Here is a 20,332-nt window from a genome sequence, read left to right on the forward strand (position 1 = left end):
TTTAATTCCAGCCCTGTGGAGGCAAATGTAGTAGAAGAACCATCGCAGGTTTGAGAAGAAAAAGCAGGCAAGCAGGCAGGACGACTAGATCTTGAAAAGCATAATTTAAGGGAAATAGGTAAGTGAAAGAATAAAAAAATAAGAAAACGGAAGTCCACCTTAAGTTAGTGTAATAGGAGAAACCAATGAGACCATCAGAAAAGAGGGCGGCAAGTTCACTTGACTCACTAAGTAAAGATAGCTTCGGACAAGTCTCTGCTTTTACTTTGAAGAGGATTGACACTGTTTGTGAAAGTGGATAGGAAAGGGACTCACTATGAGGGAACTTACTCAGAGGGAAATTACATTTACAAGGTCCATCTCAGTATCTATATTGAGAGTTACAAAGTAAATGTGGGAGAATACAGTGTCAACGGAAAGTCAGAGGTGGAGGTGGACAGAAGACAAACCAACACCTTACTATACACAGAAAGAACAAGTGAGGATTATACACATACACTCCTCTCTAATTTGATAGACTGACAAAAGATCTGAACTGTTGTTAAGTAGGATTGTGTGCTTCTGAAATTATGATGGCTCTTTTACAAGCATTTTCTTGTACTTTATTTAGCTACCCTTAGAATTTGTTTATTCTCAAAATACAAATGTTTATCACACACCAGATACTCTTAACAGGCGCAGGCGATAGAAAGATAAACAAGGACTATCCCATCTGTCCAGGAGTTAAGAGCCACACTCTGAAAATCTGAGCATCAAAGGGACACAGTCATGTCCACACCCCTTGTGACACAAACACAGGAGAAAAGCTAAGCACTGGTGGTACTGATTTATACCAACCCTGTGTGAAATCTATGAAGACTATCTACTCTGCAAAACAAAGCCAATGACCATACAGCAAAGGAGAAAAGTCTTGTCTGGTATTTTTCATAAAGATTGGGGGTTGAGGGAGGGGGTGCACATACCAACTATTACTTCTATCTCCTCTTTGAATTTCAAATGAAAAGAATGAGCCAAAGGCTACTGGAAACAAGTCGCGCTGGTTGCTCCCTTCCCTTGTTGGTGGGCAGAAGGGAAAGAGCATCAATGAACACTCATCATCTCAATCTGAACACTTAGTTGCACTACTATTAACTGAGCTTAGCAGCCAGATAAGGCACTAACACCACATAACATTCTGCAAATATAAAAAAGTGTGTGTGTCTAATAACCCCCACGTGAGTACACCTATGTGATTCACAAGTGACACTTACGGCTGTCACCTCCACCACAATCCTGGTTAACTCCAAACACTTACAAATCTACATCTAGCATCTTTCATCTGAATGTGAATCCTTTCAATCTAAATTTCAGCATGGAAGATTTGGAGACTGATAAAATAAATGTTCCAGGATGGTCAATCTATTCAGAGATGTCAAGGTGATGTTTAGATTTGTCCGCTAGGGGTATGTAAAGGAGAACAAAAGCATGTGACATCAGTTCATATTTCAAAGAACCATAAAAGAGAAGGCAGGAAGTGCCAGAGGTCTCCATGGAAACCACAAAGCATGCCAGACCCTAATTTGCATGTTACGTGGAACTGATACCCCTGCAATCTGATCTCTGAAGCTACATAAAGGAAATGGCCTCAGCAGTACTAAAATTGCTTCAGAGGTTGTAATAATTTTCCTTAAATAAACCAAATTAATAGAAGTCTGTGTTTACTTGGACTTTAGGAAAATAATAGGATTAAATATGCATTCCCATTAAGTGACTAAAAATTTGTCCTTGGAAATAACTAATAACTAAATAAAACTATTGCTGCCAGTATGTTAACTTTGTAATCCCTACCATCCCACATTTAAAGTGTGCATAAACAAGGACGTTGTGATAACCTGTAAAGCTATCATCTCTAGACAAAGCCCTACATTTAGCAGAAAGGAAAATTTCTACTGTAAAATAGTTTCACTCAAAAAAAAAAAAAATCTAGAAAGGTGCTGGCTTAGGTTTTGCTATGACCCAAGGTGACCTAGAATTCTAAATCCTCCTCCCTTAGCCTCTTCAGGTTGAAAACATGTCACCACACACTTTTTCTTTAAGACACATACACATACTTAAAAATGGAAAATTAAAGCTGGGCATGATGGAGCACATCTGTTATCCCAGCTAATTTGGGAGAAGATAGCGGGAGAATTTCCAGTTCAAAATTAAATCTCTGGGCCTATAGCATGGCTCAGAGTATAAAAGGCACTTGACCCACAAGCCTGAGTTCACTCTAATGGAAGGATAGAAGCCATCCTCTGATTATTACTACCTATGTACTCTGTTGCTTATACACACATTGCACATACAAACCCAGAAATTCAGGCGGTAAAGATGGGTAATAGCACTTAACCCCACAGGCTGACAACCTCAGCTGGTTCCCCAGAGTATGTGTAAAGGTGAAAGGACAGAACTAAAAATCCCAGAATTGTCCAATGTCCTTCATAGTCACACTGAAACATGGACCACCACCCCGCAATGGTGATAATTTTTAAAAAATCTATCTCAAATAAATGAATCACAAGATAAGAGACAAGAACTCTGTCTAGGATCTGTTCCCTCCTGCAGATGAAAAGGTCATGCAAATACTACTGCACTGCCTCTGAGAACATCTTGGCCTGGGTTGGAAATAAAGATTGACTGATAGCAGAAGCATTCTAGAGGTCCCTTGTCTGGTATGGAGATATGTGGGTTTTTTTTTTTTTTTTTTAAATACCAACAGCTAGCTAGGCTAGCTAGCTACTGTGGTTCAAGACTGTCCAGTTGGGCCTGCCCAGCTTGTTGCAGCCCCCTGACTTTGTCAGGCTATAATTTCACGTTCCTGGTGAAGGTACCCATGAATATGGAGAGCATCCTACTCGAACTACAGCTAATTTTCTAAACCATGGAATTGTGTAAATTCTGAAGCTCCCCATGGGAAAGAAATGTTTCACTACAACTTGATTTCATCTTCTCCCACAAACCCTCCTGCCTCAAATGCTTATCAGGTGGCTGGAATGAGTTATAGCAGCCTTTAGCCTCTTCCAACCCTCTGTGGAAGCCAGTCAAGGAATTGACTGTCAGACCTTCTCAAAGGGTGAGCCTGAGGCACCCTGAGGCCCAGTCAATGACAGGTTAATGGTGGTCAGTACCACACACCAACCAGGACTGTTTAAATGATTGATTCGTCCATCTTTGGCCTTCACTCACTTGAGAGGGCCTCTTGGGTCAGCAGTTGTTGACTTATGGGTCTCAACCACTTTGGGGGTTGCATAACAGATTTGCATCACTATTTATAATTTACATTTCATACAGTAGCAACATTACAGTTATGAAGTAGCAATGAAATAATTTTGTGATTTTGTGACTGAGGGGTCACCACAACATGAGGAAACCCAGCATTAGGAAGGTTGAGAACCACTGGGTAGGGTGATAGCGGTGGAGGCAGAACCTGAGAAGGGTGGAGTAAGAGAAACCTCCCCAAAGGTGGAGAACCCGGAGAGAACAAGTAAAATTCCACCCAAGGTCAGAGAGCCTGCAAAGAGACAGCAGCCCCTCCGATCACTTCCCAATCATGGCCCCAAGGAAAGAAAGTAAAGAGAGTAAGGGAAAACCATCACCCAGGCATAATAAACTGGTGCTTCACCAACAAACTGCATTCACCATACATCTTATTAACTGCTGTGAACAGAGGCCATGTTCTTTTTTGTGTGTGTTGGTTGGAAGTTGCGTGAGAAAGGATTTCTTTGCTAACAGTCCTAGTTGTGCTAGAACTTGCTTTGTAGACCAGGCTGACCCTGAATTCGCAGAGATCCACCTGCCCAAATGTGCACACTGCCATGACTTTAAATACAATTTCAGAGGCTTAGTCCATTATCATCATGTCAGCAGGCATGGCAGACACGGTGCTGGAGAAGTCCTTGAGAGCGTGAGAGTGAGAGTGAGTGAGTGAGTGAGTGAGAGAGTGAGTGAGTGAGTGAGTGAGACAGACAGACACAGACACAGACACAGACACAGACACAGACACAGACACAGACACAGACACACAGGGAGACAGAGACATTGGGCCTAGCATTGACTTTTGAACCCCAAAGCCCTTACCCAGTGACTTACTTCCTCCAAAACAACTACACCTTCTAATTCTATCAAAGGGTTCCGTTCTCCAGTGAAATATATGAGCATTGAATATATATCCAGCATTGAAATATATGAGCCTTTCCCTTAACAAAAGCCTGAGCTGCACCTTAAGACTGCCTATGCAGAACAAAGTAGGCAATCAGTTGTGAGAAAGACACATATGGGTTCAACATTGCTTCAATGGATTGGAGTAATGGAAAAGACTTCCATAACCCAACCCCACCAACACCCCCATAACAAAACAAAGACAGATCTGGTTGTAAGAAATCATCTGTCAGGAGTTAAAAATTCTAAGACAGAATGGGAGAGAAATGGGTTCATTTCCCCTGTGAGGCTATTTGCTTCAACAGTTTCAAGCTGCCAAACTGTGAGCTAGGCTCTACTACTGCAAGATAGGAAATTGGAGGTGTGGTGATAGCACAGGACTGAGGTCTGAATAAAGATCCCTAGGGAAAACCTAGCTATGGAATCTAAGTAAGCCACATGGTAAATCCTCCAGGTAATAGAGCATACATACTCCACTGCAGAAACAAACCAAGAGCTCACATGCTCTATACTATGCACCTGAGAGACACTAGGGCCCTTGCTTTCACCTTGTGAACATGTTCTCTAAGAAAAGATTTAAGCCTGAGGTTAAGCCACAGACTGCAACAATACACACCCCGTCTCCCAAAGCAGGAATAGCATGGAACTAAGTATGAGGCAGCCTACACCTTTATCCTTGCCCTCTAGCCACAAACATGTTCAGACCACTGTTGAAAAATGAAGACAAAGTCACAACATTACCACAGATGTGCCTTGGAGCACCACTAAAACCAGCTGGGAGAATTGTTCTGTGGGGTCTGAGACCTCAGGAGCCTTCTCTTGCCCATAGAGATATAAAACTCTAATAGCGGAGGATTCCACCAGGGCTTTCATATACTCAAGTATTTTGAATGAATTGAGCTGAAGGTTTATCCCTTTTTGTCTACTGTTAGTTTATGAGGAACAAAAAAAGCCATTCATTACATAAAAATTGGAAGAGGGGAACTTATATATTGGTGCTCGTGATTTGAGGGACCACAGGCAGGCAGAACACCAAGGTGCTCAGTGAGCGTGGGTAGAATTCATGTAAAGAAAAGAAATTTCCAGGATACAACAGAGAGGAAAAACTCAGGGCCTGGATAAAACAAGTTAAGAATGAGTTTCAAGCCAGCCAGAGATATACAGTAAGACTCTTGTCTCCATCCATCCCACAAGAGAATAAATAATTAAAATGATAAATAAGTAAATAAAATTCATGGTTGATTAAAGTTTGTGGGAGCCACAGTGACTCCAGCTTGTGGCTTGATTCCATCTTGACTCAAGGTCAGAGAGTTCAAGCTTGATAACAGATGATTGGCCAAAGGCATGGTTACTAGATGTTTTAACAGGTGTTTATGCTTGCATGTTCCTTGAACCATGGTAAGCGGTCTTTTGCCCTGCTTGCTTTGGGTATAAAAAGGCTGTGAAAAATAAATTCTGAGTTGCTGAGGTATTGACTCAGAGCCCTCCCAAACCTATCCTGTGTCTATATATTTTCTTTCATGTCTCTGTTTTTCCTAGCAGTTTTTTCTCAATTCTCACTCCCTATCCAGGACTGTTTGACAGGTCAGGCAGAACCCCACAAAATTGAAATGTTTTTAAAATAACAAGACTGGAAAAGGTAAACTCTCAATGAGGTAAAGGCAATTTCCAGCACACTAATAACATATGTGCGTTCAAGTTTCCAAGTGAGGAGGGAAAGAAAAATGTGTGCGGAACGAACACACACACACACACACACACACACACACACACACACACACACACATTTATGAAATAATGGCATCTATTTTGTAGAAGCAGTGATATCTGAAGACTAAATAGTAATAACATATATAATAAGCCCAACAAACAAGAAAACATAAGACAAATTATATCTCCAAGTTTGAACCAACACTGACTACTAACTGTAAAAGCAATTCCTAGCATGGAGAATGACAGCAGATTCTTTTTCAAGAATCATGCAACTAGGAGACAGAAACAGTGTCACTGGTATGCTGTTGGAAAATCACTTTTAACATGGCGTTCTATAGAGAGCAAAAATGACTCTCAAATAAGGAAGTGCTGCTACTCATAACATATACACAACTTCCACAAAATAACTTTTAAATAAGGGTCAAACAAAGGACAGTTCATCCATCACATCACCAGCAATTAGAAATACTAAAAATTATTCCAGTAAAAGAAAATGATACAAGGGCATTTAGATCTAAGAAAGAGAAGCATAAGTAATGCCAACCAGGTCGATAAATTGAAGTGCTAAATACACAGGGCAGGGTTGGGCACACCTTTAATACCAGCACTGGGGAAACAGAGGCAGGTGGGTCTCTGATTTCGAAGCCAGCCCAGTCTATGTAGTGAGTTCCAGGACAGCCAGGACTACATAATAAAGACACTGTCTCAAAAAAACAAGGGGGTAGGGAGTGGGGGGGGGGGGGGGGTGAGAAGCTGCACATACAAAAAGAGTACTAAGTACATCAATATTTACTTCCACAATGATCTTACCAAAGATATCACATTTCTGTTTTTTACCTGTTTTTGCTTATGAATATGAAGCATACTTCAGTCACTAAAGCCCTAAAATCTTAAGCCAGTATAGAATTTATCTGTTTGTAAAATAGTCTTCACATTTGTAAGAGAATTTGGAATATCCTGTGTAGATGGAGTTTTCCTCCAGTCCTGCCTGGCCCAGTCAGGACAAAGCTCTGTCACCCGCCAGTCCCACAGCCGCTCAGACCCAACCAAGTAAACACAGAGACTTATATTGCTTACAAACTGTATGGCCGTGGCAGGCTTCTTGCTAACTGTTCTTATATCTTAAATTAATCCATTTCTATAAATCTATACCTTGCCACATGGCTTGTGGCTTACTGGCATCTTCACATGCTGTTTGCCATGGCGGCAGCTGGCAGTGTCTCTCTGACTCAGCCTTCCACTTCCCAGAATTCTCCTCCTCCTTGTCCCGCTTATACTTCCTCCTGCCTGACTACTGGGCAATCAATCAGTGTTTTATTTACTGACCAATCAGAGCAAAACATTTGCCATACAGGCCATCCCACAGCAATCCTGGTTAGCTAAAGCACAAAAATCTAAATCAAATATTAAAAGAAATGTGGTTGTTTTGGGGGCACCAATAACAGTTAATCCATGTAGCCTTAAACAATATTACTAATTCATATGTTTGGCAGAGATGCCTAAACTTCAATTCAGTTGTGGTTCTTAAAACTTCATTCCATTTTATGCTGAGGTGCAGTAATTCCATGTACTAGGTGCTATCTCCTTTCCAAATCTAGAAACCAGAAGCATCAGGAATCTTTACAGGAAAAGTCAGTTTATGTTTGAACTGAATAATCTAAAAAAACAGTATTTCCTTTGTAGATGGCCTACGCTGGCATTATTCTATCTCGTTACTTAGAAACTTTGGCAATTGTTTTGAAAAGCATGTTAGCATATGCCAAAGGCATGATTTACTTTGGAAGACTATCTTACTGTCAGTGATTTGGACTTTATAAACTAGGGCCTCTACCCCAAACTGAAAAGATGATCCACACATCAGCCTTCATATATGGCAAGTATCTAATCCACTTCATTTGGAAGACACTGCTCAAACAAGCAGAAAACTCTAGCAAGCCAGCTCTGTCTTCTATGAAAAGCAACTTCTATGATTACTCCAGGATAGAAGAGGCTTTAATCTCTAACCCACTCTCCATAGAGGAAAGTTCTAAAGAATTGGAAATGAGAAAAATAGAGTTATAAAGAGCTATGGATTCTATTTTCTGTCTTCTAAATATGTCAGGAACAACCATGGCACAAGTATCTTGAGCAAATACAGCTTAACATGATTTCCAGAAGAAAGCACTTTGTGAGCACAAGCACATTTTAACCGAGAGAATTTTTTTAAAGCATGTTAGAAGTATCATCACAACAAAAAAGTGATTTCCTTGGGTGGAAAGTCAGCCCAGATAAGATCAGAATGAGGTGCCTTCGCTGCATATAAACTCTAGTACGATGATATCAACAGCATGACCTCACCGTCCTTTACTTTCTCCTTCTCCCAGCTAACAGACAAAAGGCAACTAAGACCATATGCACAGCAGGAGTAGCTAAATGATAAAAGAACAGCTATCAATTACCAGTTCAGATCCTCCTAGAAATGGGGTTGACTTCGGATATAGAAATCATGACCCTGGACTTTTAGGATTGAGTCTTTTTTCCCCACAGGTTCTAAATATCTAAATAACGGACTCTACACACATTCTTCCTACTATCTATTAAGAATGGCAGAGAGAAGCAACATTGGCTGCATGCAGTCCACCCAATCCATGTAATCTGCAGAGTAGAACAAACGACATTAGATACTTATTCTGGGCTTGATGCTTCATCTTCAGAGATACACACCCCATTTTTGTATTGGAAAAGTAAAATACATGAGATGATAAACACACAGTAAGATTAATCCTTAGTACCACAGTAAATACTACACTGAGCAATCTACAGTAATTCCATTTCCAAGTCTGCTTTTAAATACAATGTTGAAATTCAACCCACTAAGTAGGGAACAGGAACAAAGCAAAAGATTTCTTCAAATTGTAAAACAATTAAAAATATACTACTTATGTCATACCTCCTGGCAACATTGACAAGCCACACATGGCGCTAACAAGACTATTGAATTCAAGTCTATAAACCTGCAGCTCTAAGGAAATTAGGACATCTCACACCAGCATCAAAAAATATTATTGGAGCTACATAGCTAGCTGAACAGTTAAGAATATGTACTACTCTTCAAGAGCATGTACTACTCTTCAGGAGGACACGAATTTGATTCACAGGACCAACATCAGACAGCCTTGAACTCCAGAAGGATCCAACAACCCTGGCTTCTGCAGGCACCTCCACTCATGTGCAGATACCAACATAGCAACACATGTGCATACATTAATAAAAATTGTGAAAATTAAAAAAAAAAAAGTTATGAAAACTCACCATCACCTGTCCAACCATAAGCCACACATATAGCTAAGTTTTAATAGTAGAGTTTGACTGTTAACTCAAAAAGATACTGCAATGAATGCTACTTTTCCCCTCGTATTTTCTTTAGCTCCAATGAAATCTTTTGCTTTAATTTAAAAAAAAAAATTTAAATTTTACATGTTTGACTATTTCTCCTCAATGTATGAAAGTTATCGCATACAAATCAGATCCCCTAGAACTGGACTTACAGGTGGTTGTGAGCTACCATATTGGTGCTGGGAATCAAACCCAGGTCCTCTGCAAGAGCAACAAGTGCTCTTTACTACTGAGCCATCTCTCTAGCACCCTACAATAAATGCTTAAATTTAGTAAGAAAGATACTTGACCCAACAACAGAAAAGATGATTAGTGGTGGTTAAATTTTAGCACTAACAAGTTGTTTCCTTGTTCTATCATCGTATAAATTCAGATTAAATGACTGTTTTTCCCTCAGCTGCCCAACCACACAATGTATAAAAAGTCAGTAGCACTGTCATCCGGGGAATGAGACCTCCTGGTTTGGTCAGTCACACTTGCAGTAGTGCATGTTGGCTTATATAACCAGAGACTCAAATAGGAGACCGAAGGCTAAGACCAGAGACATGGGCACCACCCAGGCTAGAAGGAACAGATAATGTCACACATTACAATGCATTTACTCAAGAGGCTGCTTTTTCTCCTCCCCACCCCCCTCCAGCCTTCAAATCTAGGACTGGTTCCCTTTACAAATGGAGAAAAAGGATCCTTATGGAATACAGTAACGGGCTCATCATTGAGACCCTCACTGAGTCTGTGTACTGATAGATTCCTCTTATGTTCTTGCTCACTATACTAAAAAATCAAATTAAGACAGTGGTGAGAAGTGAGAGGCAATGACAGTAGAAGTCAAGAGACCATATGCTGTTAGACACTAGGAAAGGCAAACTAAGAATCTGAGCTATGCATCTCAACTTTCAAAAAAAAAAAAAAAAAAAAACTATTAAGTATAATATAAACACATGGCTAATTTCCTTTCCCTTAATTTTTCAGTGTGCTCGGTTAGAGATAGACATCTAAATGGATTCCAAAGGGTAACTATAATGTAAGATGAGATGAGCCAGAAAGCTCAAACCAAGGGAACCTTTCCTTATAATAATATAGTCATAAAGATAATACAGTAAACTATCAAAGGCAAACAAACTGAAAAGTAAATCTGAAAGGGGGTGGACAATAACACATGAAACAGGGTGAATACCAGCAAGGAGATTTTTAAAGTCCCAGATAGAACTGTTATGTAGTATTATTGCCACAAATCTTGAAACAGCTTTAGTCCTTATTGAACTATATTAAGTAATGTAGGTAAATCATTTAGAAATGATAGTGTTATGTGTGAAGAACTGTCTACAGTTTGGTTAAAAGTAGACATATTAAGATTATACACAGTAAATTCCAGTTTTGTATGACAAGAACAATACCTTTCAATAATACCACATTAAGTCGATAATATTTTGGGGGGGGGGGGGGAATCTCTCTTCACAATTGGCAAAACCAAATCTAACATATATTTCAGAACATCTCCTATAAGAAGAAACATGACTATTTAGGCATCAAAATGGTTGATTATAATCAATAATCTTTGATTATTACTATTCCTATTTAGAAAGTCTCAGTTCTGACTCATCTGTCAAAATCAGGAGATTGTGAGTAGACTTACACTTGTTCCCATTTGGCAAACATTAGCAACCAAATTTGCAGTCCCTGTTTCATGATGAATTCACTAATACTTTTTTTAGCTTTGGGTACTAACCTTTTCCTCGACGGCCCTTCTTCAAAATCTGAAGAACTAACATCGTTGCTAGTAGAGGACACTTGGGATGCATCGTCCTTCTCATTCTCTGACTGCTCTGATGCTGCTCCTAATGCCTTAGACTGGTCATTACCAAGGAGCCCTACAGGTGAGAAAAGGGACAAACACTTAAATACATTATTAGGAGCCACATTTTCCCACAGTCAACCCTGTGTAACAGCTGACAAGGACAGAAGAAAACTTACAAGCACATACAAACCCTTTGGAAGGGTAAAGAAGAATTAAGCCTCATTCTATAAGGGAGTCAAAGACCTACCTAACAGGAAACAAGTAAGAGAAGGAAATCCAAGATGTAGGTGTGGGGGAGAAGAAGAGACACAGGAGATGGTGCTGGTACATAGACGGGGTGTCAATATGCAGCCCAATCTGGCCTGAATGCCTGATCCTCCTACCTCAGCCTCTTAAATGCTAGGATAAAAAACCTGACTAAATAAAGCACATTTTTAATCATTTTTAATGATCTCTTGTGCCTGAAGGGTGGAAAAGTTAAAAGAAATGACAATTATCATGAAATCCAACTAGAAACTAGCTGTTTCTAGTTGGATTTCATGATAGTTTCTAGCAATTAGTAAATGTTTACTAAATATAATAAAATGACTTTTGGAACTGCTGTTAAAATCAATCAATACCAGTCCCATGTAGAAATATCATTACCTCATAACCATATCTTAGAGTCAAACTAGAAATCCTAATGCAGCCATTAGTTTAACTGGTAGAGAAATGGGTAGGATACTCAATCATTGGGGCTATACAAACTATACCTCAAAAGCCATTAGAAATGTGACTGGGGCCGGAGTCCAGTTCAATTCCTTTGTAAGAGAGAGGGACTCAAGAATAAAATTTGAGGCCCTTCCCTTCAAAAATGTAGTACATATAAGTGTATGTGGCTAAATTTATCAGGAAAAAGTGAAAGGAAGAAGATTAAGTTTTCTACTGTGTTCACAGGGACCAAACACAACACAAATGTTCCTACATTTATTTAGCACTACACATGAAGAAACTTTACACATCCAGGGAAAAGGCAGTGAAGTCAAGTAAGTCAGTGCAGCCAGGCAAGGAGAACAGTAAAGAATGAAATTACCTACCAACACGAACAGATAGAATAGGAGACTACTTTAAACTTAGCAGTGGAAAGAAACCAAAGGAAGTGCTGCTGGGTGAGGATGGTAATAAATGGCCTTCTGCCCTCTGAAGTTTGCCACTTCGGACTCAGGTGAGAACGTGAAGCTATTAGATTGCAGCTTTACTCCTGTCTTCCAGGAACTCAAGGCAGACACAGGAAGAATAGCAGACTCATCAATTTGAACTTGTCCCAGATTCACATATGTCCTGTTCTACACAACTAGTTCTCCCTCCCAGGTGATGCTAGTTGAAGTCCATGTCTACTGTCAGTTAATGGAAGACCTATTGTTCCTGAGCCATAAATAAGCTGGGGTAAACCTATATAAGAACCCAGGCAATTGACTATGACCATGGGCAATATTTCAAAAATACCCAACAAATTCTGTCTACCTTTTTTTCAGTAGTTCTATCAAGAGAAACTCAGCCATACCACTCTTGGGCATATACCCAAGGAATGATCAATCATACCACAAAGATACATGCTCAACTATGTTCATAGAAGCAATATTTGTAATAGCCAGAACCTGGAAACAACCTAGATGCCCGTCAACTGAAGAATGGATTAAGAAAATGTGGTACATATACAAAATGGAGTATTACTCAGCAGAGAAAAACAATGACAGCATGAAATTTGCAGGCAAATGGATGGAACTAGAAAATATCATCCTGAGTGAGGTAACCCAAACCCAGAAAGACAAACATGGTATGTACTCACTCATAAGTGGATACCACATATAAAGCAAAGAACAATCAGATTGCAACCCACAGAACCAGAGAGGCTATATAGCAGGGGGGACCCTAGGATGACTATGGCTTATTGTAAGTTTTGGTTTTACTCAATTACTGGGCAAGCCTCAATCAAATATTCACTATTAGGATAAGAATTTATACTGTATCAAGCTGATGATAGATAGATAGATAGATAGATAGATAGATAGATAGATAGATAGAGAATAAGGTGCAAGGATAGATATAAACAAAATAAAGCAAAAAAAAAAACAAAACAAAACAACCAAACCCCCAATTAGAGTAGGAAAGGGTAGGGGGGTAAATGTACACATCTAAAAGTCTTCAAAGGACCCCTCCCCACAATAACTATTAAGCACAAATACTAGGGACTGCATGAGGAAATTGTATGAGAAGTACTTTGGACTTTTAGCAGATCTTATGCACTCAGTGTGAGGAAAGAGAGAATGAAGCTGCTCTGATTCTAAGACAAGACTGAGCCATTAAAGGCAGTAGAAATAGGGGCTCCATTACCCACTGGCATTATCAAACTAGCACCTTAGGGCACTTCAAGTTTTTCCCATTCCAAATCCCACAAGGAGGACTAGAAAGCATCATAGTTAGTGTTTGAATCAGACCTTTTATGAAGGAGAACTGACTTTATTCTGTACATGATCATGTTTTGAATTTGAGTACTCCCATCTTGTATAAGAAAATTACACTTACTTTTAGTTTCCTATATGCTTGGATAAAGCAGCCCTCATTCACTTCCATTCTCTTTTTCACATCTCCAACTACTGCATTTATTTCCTAATGTTTTAGAATAAATCATAGAGCCTGTCTGATCTAGGAGAGCTAGATCAGCAAAATAAACTATGATGCCAAAGGGCAGAATGGCCATCATGGCACCATTAGAGGGGCTAATGTGTGCTGCCTTTTCTTCTGAGTGCCTAACACAGTCCTGTCAAAGTTATCAATTATTATTTTTAGTCGAAAATAAATAAGGCAACAGCATCCCCTCCCATACACACACCCCATTTTTAATCTTTTCTAACCCCCCCACCACCACCACCACCACTTTACTGCTAACACAAACATATGTTGGAGACAGGCGGTTAAACAGAGAGGGAAAACTCAACAGCCCTAACTAAGATCCAGCCAGCCTCTGTGCATTTGTTCTCTGCCATTAATATTCAGTAGGTTGAACTTAAATTAAACCAGTCTATTGTCTTTCACAAAAGCAATAAATATGAGCTGAAAATTCAGAATCACTGGCATAAAGACAGCTTGGGGGCTGGGCCTGCCACCTCAACTAGACACCATCATAAGCTGACAGAAGCAACATGATACAGCCTGGACATTACTTGTCCACCACTACACAACCCAGATAACCCCTCCAAGAAATTAAATACAACAGCAAGCTGCTACCAGGGACTCTGAAAGCTCAGTAGCTATTCATCTCATCTCCCAAATTAGCAACAAATGAAAAAACCTCCCAGCACCACACAAGGGTCTGGAACAGCAGCAGAAAGGAGCAAAATGAATTCATGTTGGAAACTGAAGATACTGTGTACATGGTGAGCATTTCTCCATGTTGCCCTCACATGAAAACATGTAGGCAAAGTGAAACACAACTTAGGCAAAGCCTCCTTCAACTAAAGAATTTTTAAGCAATCAATGATAACTTGAGATTACAAAACATATACATATAAACACAAGATATTTCTTTTCTAACACCTTGAAAAACTGTAGAGCCTATGATTTTATGTTTTAGACACAAAGAAGGCATGGCAGAATACAAAACCAAAGGAAAACTCTATCCCACAAAGACATGCCAGAAGGGTTAAAAAGAAATGAAAACAAGAAGGGCTTTGAAGCTATGCCAGTGTCTCTCAAACATCTGGAGCACACCAAACTTATTAGCATATTAGGGAGAGCCAATGTTTTTAGCTTTGTTGTACAAAAGTATGCACAAAAGGTAATTCTGTGTTACAGAGCCAATGCCGTCTGCCACCCTGTTACTGTGACACAAGGTATCATATTACATATTAAACAGTCAAGCATCCAAAGAGCTTTCTTTTTCAACAGCAATTTATCATTCTGTATGTGCCCACACATATGTGTTCACTTTCAGTTGGGAGGAAGATCATAATAAGCAGCCTCCTTGGTTAAGGCAGGGACCCTCTCTGAGGTAATCAGAATGCATGGTTTGCCGCCATTACTAGTGAGAAAACAGAGCCTTGGTTCCCTCAGACTTTGAATGAAACATTGGATTGTCTGCTTTTCAAACAGTACAGGCATTCTGATGCCGGGCCAGCTTCACATGTGAATGTGGATATTAACCCTCAACTGTACACATGCAGGTCAGCAGTGAACATCCAACAAAACAAGGAGGGTAGGGGTGAGCAGGGCAGAGTCTGAGAAGCCCAGCCCTGGCTTGTCCATTGACATGCTTATACCAGATCCATACTGATGTGGCTGAGAACAAATGACAGTCATAAGGCAGGATCTAAATGACACTTATGGTCAACGACGCGCAAATGAAAATGGCTTCATACCTCGGATTATAGGAAATAATTATCCTTCTCTCTCACGAGAACAACCCCTCAGCCAACTGAGACTCCCCTTTGTCTACTCTCAAATCAGCATTGGAGATTTCCCATTTTAGTTTAAAAAAAAAAAAGTAATCAAAATCCCAGCCCCTATGGAACATCAAAATAAATTCAAACTATAGAGGGGTAACACTGGATTTTACTCATTTCTGTCACATATAAAAAATATAGATAATTAATACTGATTTTATATACCAACAATTTATAAGAGACCTTTTCCCACCAATCTCAGCTCCCACAAACCTAATCTTCAGAAATCTAAACCCCCTTTGCAAGGCGCATATTTTGATAAAAGATGCTATCGCCCAACACAGTGACAGCGAAAAATTGCTACAGGTTAGAGAACTGTTTCTGATCAAACAAGGCAGCCAGGGCCCCAGGACACCCGGGGCCTTTCCTCACTTTGAGCAATGTAAGAAGAGGCCTAGTGGCCATCTCAATACACTGTAGCAGGTTCACCAATAGTCTGGATGACTTAATCCCTGTGTGAAAGAGAGCCACATCACCCAAAGACAAAAGATACCCAAGCATCTTAACCAACAGTCACAAGAGGAAAGAAGGTTCCAACAAGTATCAACAAAACAAAGCTGATAGATGAAAATGAACTTAATATATATTTTTTTTAATTTCTAGTTTTCAGAAAAATATTCTAAATCAGCCCAGAGGTGATCAGAGTACTTGTTTTGGCATTAACCTCATTTCTTGGGCTCAAAGCTCAAGCATACAATATATTAACTATTTCTCAGTTTCACTTATTCATGCTAATCATGACTTCTATTGCAATTAGAACAAGTTGACTTCAGGACTTCCCTCAAACACCTTCAGTGTTTATATGTAATCATTACTCCGCTATCTCAGGCTCTAACTTCTAAATCCATCCACCATCCCAACATCTGTTTACATTTCACACTGACAAAAAGGTCAAACACCTACCAGGCAACCTATTCATTCAGCCATAGTGCAGAACCTTGGATCTCCAGTTACTGAAAATGGTTTCCCAGATTTAAGGCCCAGCACCAACCACCTAAGGTCAAAAGCTGCCTTCCATATAAGAAAAAGCACATAACAGGCAATACTGGCCTTTAGCAGGCTGCTGTGGGAATTGAGCTTCAGGACAATGGAACAGATAAGCACAGAGCTTTTCTTTTTCTTTTTTTTTTTTTTTAAACTTTTGTTTTAAAATGCATCAATGACACCAGTGTTTACAAAGTCTTCTATTGAGGCATGGCAAAACTTGGTATTCCATACAGATAGCTAAAGATTTTCTATAAGAAAGTACAATGTTTGCACATGTTCGATCTTCAAAGCTTCCTATCACTGAATTTGCCCCTCAAATGAAGTACCAAAATGAAGCAGTTCTCCAAAGCAAGTGAAAAACCTGGGTTATAGGACATCAATGAATGTCATAAACTTAATAAGTTTGTGTACTTATCTTTGCTTATACCTAGCCAAAGCTGCACATACATGACCCACACAATTTATCAAAACCTTGGCTACACTTAGACACATAAAGGTTCCAAGTTATGTTTTGTTTGTAGCATAAGAGAGAAATTTCCTCCAAGCTCATTACCTCAATTGCACATAAACAAATCAATTGCCTACCCACTTTCCAGATGACTATATTGAGAGTCCAAACAACCATACCCGATGATAGGCCTACTACTTCCCAACAACAATCTTTCTAATACTGAAATAAAAAGCAAGACTATAATAAAAAGCAAGACTGTAGGAATGTGGCCACAATCTGCCCCCAACTGATGGTGTCCAATATTCATCTGACTTTATACACTCTAATGCAAATAATGGAATGCTACAAAATACAAGGAAATAAAGGAACAAATACAGAACCAAATACAAGGAAAAATAACCAGAATCACTTTAACATGTGGCCTCTTTTTACATGCCTCAGTTTCCTCCATATTTTAAGAGCAGAATAACATAAAAAGAATGGAACAAGGGAAATGAAACCAAACATATTTATAAAAGAAACTTGATGTAGGGTGGGGATGAAATGACTTAACTTTAATCAATCATCTGTTTTTAAATGACGGCAAATGATCATATATGTTGGTAAATTAATGTTAATAAAGAGATCAGCTTTTGCTGAATGGCTGGTCAGTCCCCAGAGAAATGTCTAAATTCATACAAGCCAGGTTAAACTGCAGATTTGGTCAAAATGGTCAAGAGAGCTTAATGCGTTAAAAAACGGCATTAATTCTCTCTTGTAAATTTCCACGGTATCTTTAGGCTCTAGTAGGAGCCACCATTGCCCTTAGGGAAGATATAAAATCTAAAAGAATATTAAGCAAATCCAAACACGTTTTACATAGTGTGTGTGTGTGTGTGTGTGTGTGTGTGTGTGTGTGTCCCTTGCCACCCATTATAGATAGAATCAGGACCCCCAGCAGGAAAACCCACAAAGGCCTATTTCTCCAACAAAAGCCAAATCAGACTGAAACAAATCACAAGCTATTTGTTTTTTCTTTTATTTATAGGAACAGACCTTCTATCCCAGGTTCCTCAAGATAAGCCACCAAAAACTGCACCTGACAGACCCGTGGAGCAGCCATCCTCAGAGCCGGATCATTGCAGAGACAGAGGAAGAAGGACAGAGGAAGGGAGGGAGGGAGGAAGGAAGAGCGCAGTGAGGCAGGCTCCGAGCACTTGTCAACAATCCTCCCCTGTACGTAATAAGCAAGCGGCAGTGCAGATTCCGCACGGCAATAGGACAGCCGAACAGCAGCAGGGCCAAGGGGGAGGGGAGACAGTCGGGAGAGAACATTATTTATGTGCCTGGAAGAGAATCGAACATTGAAGAGGAGGGGGCATCTGGCTGGCTTTTCCCCTCCCTGGTTTTTACCATCTTTATAAATTAAAATGAGAAAAGGCAAAAGAAAATAGCTTTCCATCCTGCCATTTCCCCGGACCTGCAATGCAGGCAAATCAAAATTACAGAATTTCTGGCACTTAGGGGGAGGGGATATGTTGGCAAGGGACAGTCACAATTTATTTGTACAGACTTTTGTGTTCAAGAGATGGCCTGCTGTACCGTGCACTAAACACCCCTCCCTCCTGCACACACCCATCTCCAACAACAGCGGGAACAAGGGCGGTATTTCAATGGTATCCCTTTTTAATATCATAATCTGTGTCATTCAGCACTTGCCTTTTTATTTATTTTTATTTGTTTTTTTGGCTGGGAAATCTGGGCAGCTCTCCAGACAGACTGCAGAAATCTCTCTTCACACGCTCCTCCTCCAGCCCCTCCCTCCCCTTCCTGCAATTCCAGCCACCATGGGAGCTTCATTACTCATGAAGTGACCGAGTGGGCAGGCATGAGCCACTGCCAGCACAGGACACCCCTCCCCCAGCCATGCTAGGCACCTCCCCATGGCACATAAATTGATCTAATCTAATCAAGCTGAAGCTGTTTTCCCTCATTGTTTCTTGAGGATCTTTCACAAAACAGGCTCTGTAGCCTGGCAGCTGCTGAGGGTGAAAAAGGCATGCATCCAACTGCCCTCCAATAACTCGAGTGCATGTCTCTTTTTTGATTTTTCAAAGTCAATTTCTTTGAAGCTTTTGAACTTCATCTGGCAACGATGATGTGCAAAACACATGCTTTACACTACCCACATGCTTCTTTCTCTTTATGCTCTTACAGGGAAACTAAAGATGGTGGCTGAGCCCATTCATAGGCTGGCTCCATTGGGGCACTGAAAGTTCTCCTAGAAGATTTATACCAGGGCACTGGGAAACCCCATCCTAATACTTTGACTCTTGTTTAATCTTTCCTGGTTCTTAAAACACAAGCTCTAACTTAATTGAAACCTTGCAAATGCTAAAGGCAGATACTAGCTTTTTCCTGACATCATCTGCCTAGCAGTTAGTTACCATGGCCATTTCATAGGTCACCATGCCAGACATACTTAAACACAGCATCTCCTGAGGATGAAGGTAATAACCTTCCTGTAAGTCTGTGTGATACCCACACTTTTAAATGACAATTAGCAATAGGACCTTATAGATAGATGGCCTGGTGCATCTCTCTATTTTATAGATGAAAAACTGTGGCTTAGGCTAGGCTGGTTTGCAACCATACTCCAAGTCATTATGTCTCCTCAGAGAGAAGGTCATTCAAGAGTTCTGTAGCATTAGGGGACAAGTTATATTAACACACAAGTACAGCTTCTAGAAACAGGGGATTCTCTACAACCTTTCCCAACAGAGACCCACAAAACTCTTTCCCATGCAAACCGCTCTTGCAATATGCAAGTGATTGGCATATGTCCCTCTGCAGCATAAACCACACACAGTCAACTAAGGACATTTGGGAGATGGGTATCTTCTTTTTTTCCCCCCTTTTCCCATTTTCAGGATTAATCTAGGACGAAGAGCACCCAGAGCAGGGAAGAGGAAAAAAGATAGGCAGATATTTTGATAAATACCAATTATGGGGAAATGAAGTTGAGAAAGGGTATCTGTAACATATACAGCTGGAGAGAATCATATACAAATTCTAGTTTCCCTTCACATCCCCCACCCCGACTCTGAGAAGGCCAAACTGAAAGAAACCAGTGTTTATATTTATCATCTATCTTCTGTTACAAGTTCATCCCACTTCCACTCAGGCCTTTCAGTGGCTCTGAGGCACAAATGAGAGTTGGGACACCAGTCGATGAAATGCTGGCCCACTATCTATTGTCTTGAGTTTGATATTCTACTGTTAGAGGTAAGTTCCAATCTTAAACTTGCCTTCCTCTCCACTTTTATAAAACGACTTATGATACAGAACAGCAGTTATCCCTCTGCTTAT

At 40.1% G+C, this 20,332-nt stretch overlaps 1 protein-coding gene across 3 annotated transcripts in view; it reads right to left on the reverse strand.

Annotated features, from left to right (window-relative positions):
* The window catches only part of Jarid2 (jumonji and AT-rich interaction domain containing 2), a 186,656-nt gene that overhangs the window by 58,263 nt on the left and 108,061 nt on the right, over positions 1–20,332 (reverse strand). For all 3 annotated transcript variants that reach the window (XM_059263106.1, XM_059263105.1, XM_059263107.1), the window contains one exon: positions 10,997–11,138. In XM_059263106.1, the coding sequence (XP_059119089.1) occupies positions 10,997–11,138 (142 nt within the window). The remainder of the gene's footprint in view (positions 1–10,996; positions 11,139–20,332) is intronic.

This window comes from Peromyscus eremicus, chromosome 5, assembly GCF_949786415.1.
Source record: "Peromyscus eremicus chromosome 5, PerEre_H2_v1, whole genome shotgun sequence".
In the NCBI taxonomy this organism is placed as follows: Eukaryota; Metazoa; Chordata; class Mammalia; order Rodentia; family Cricetidae; genus Peromyscus; species Peromyscus eremicus.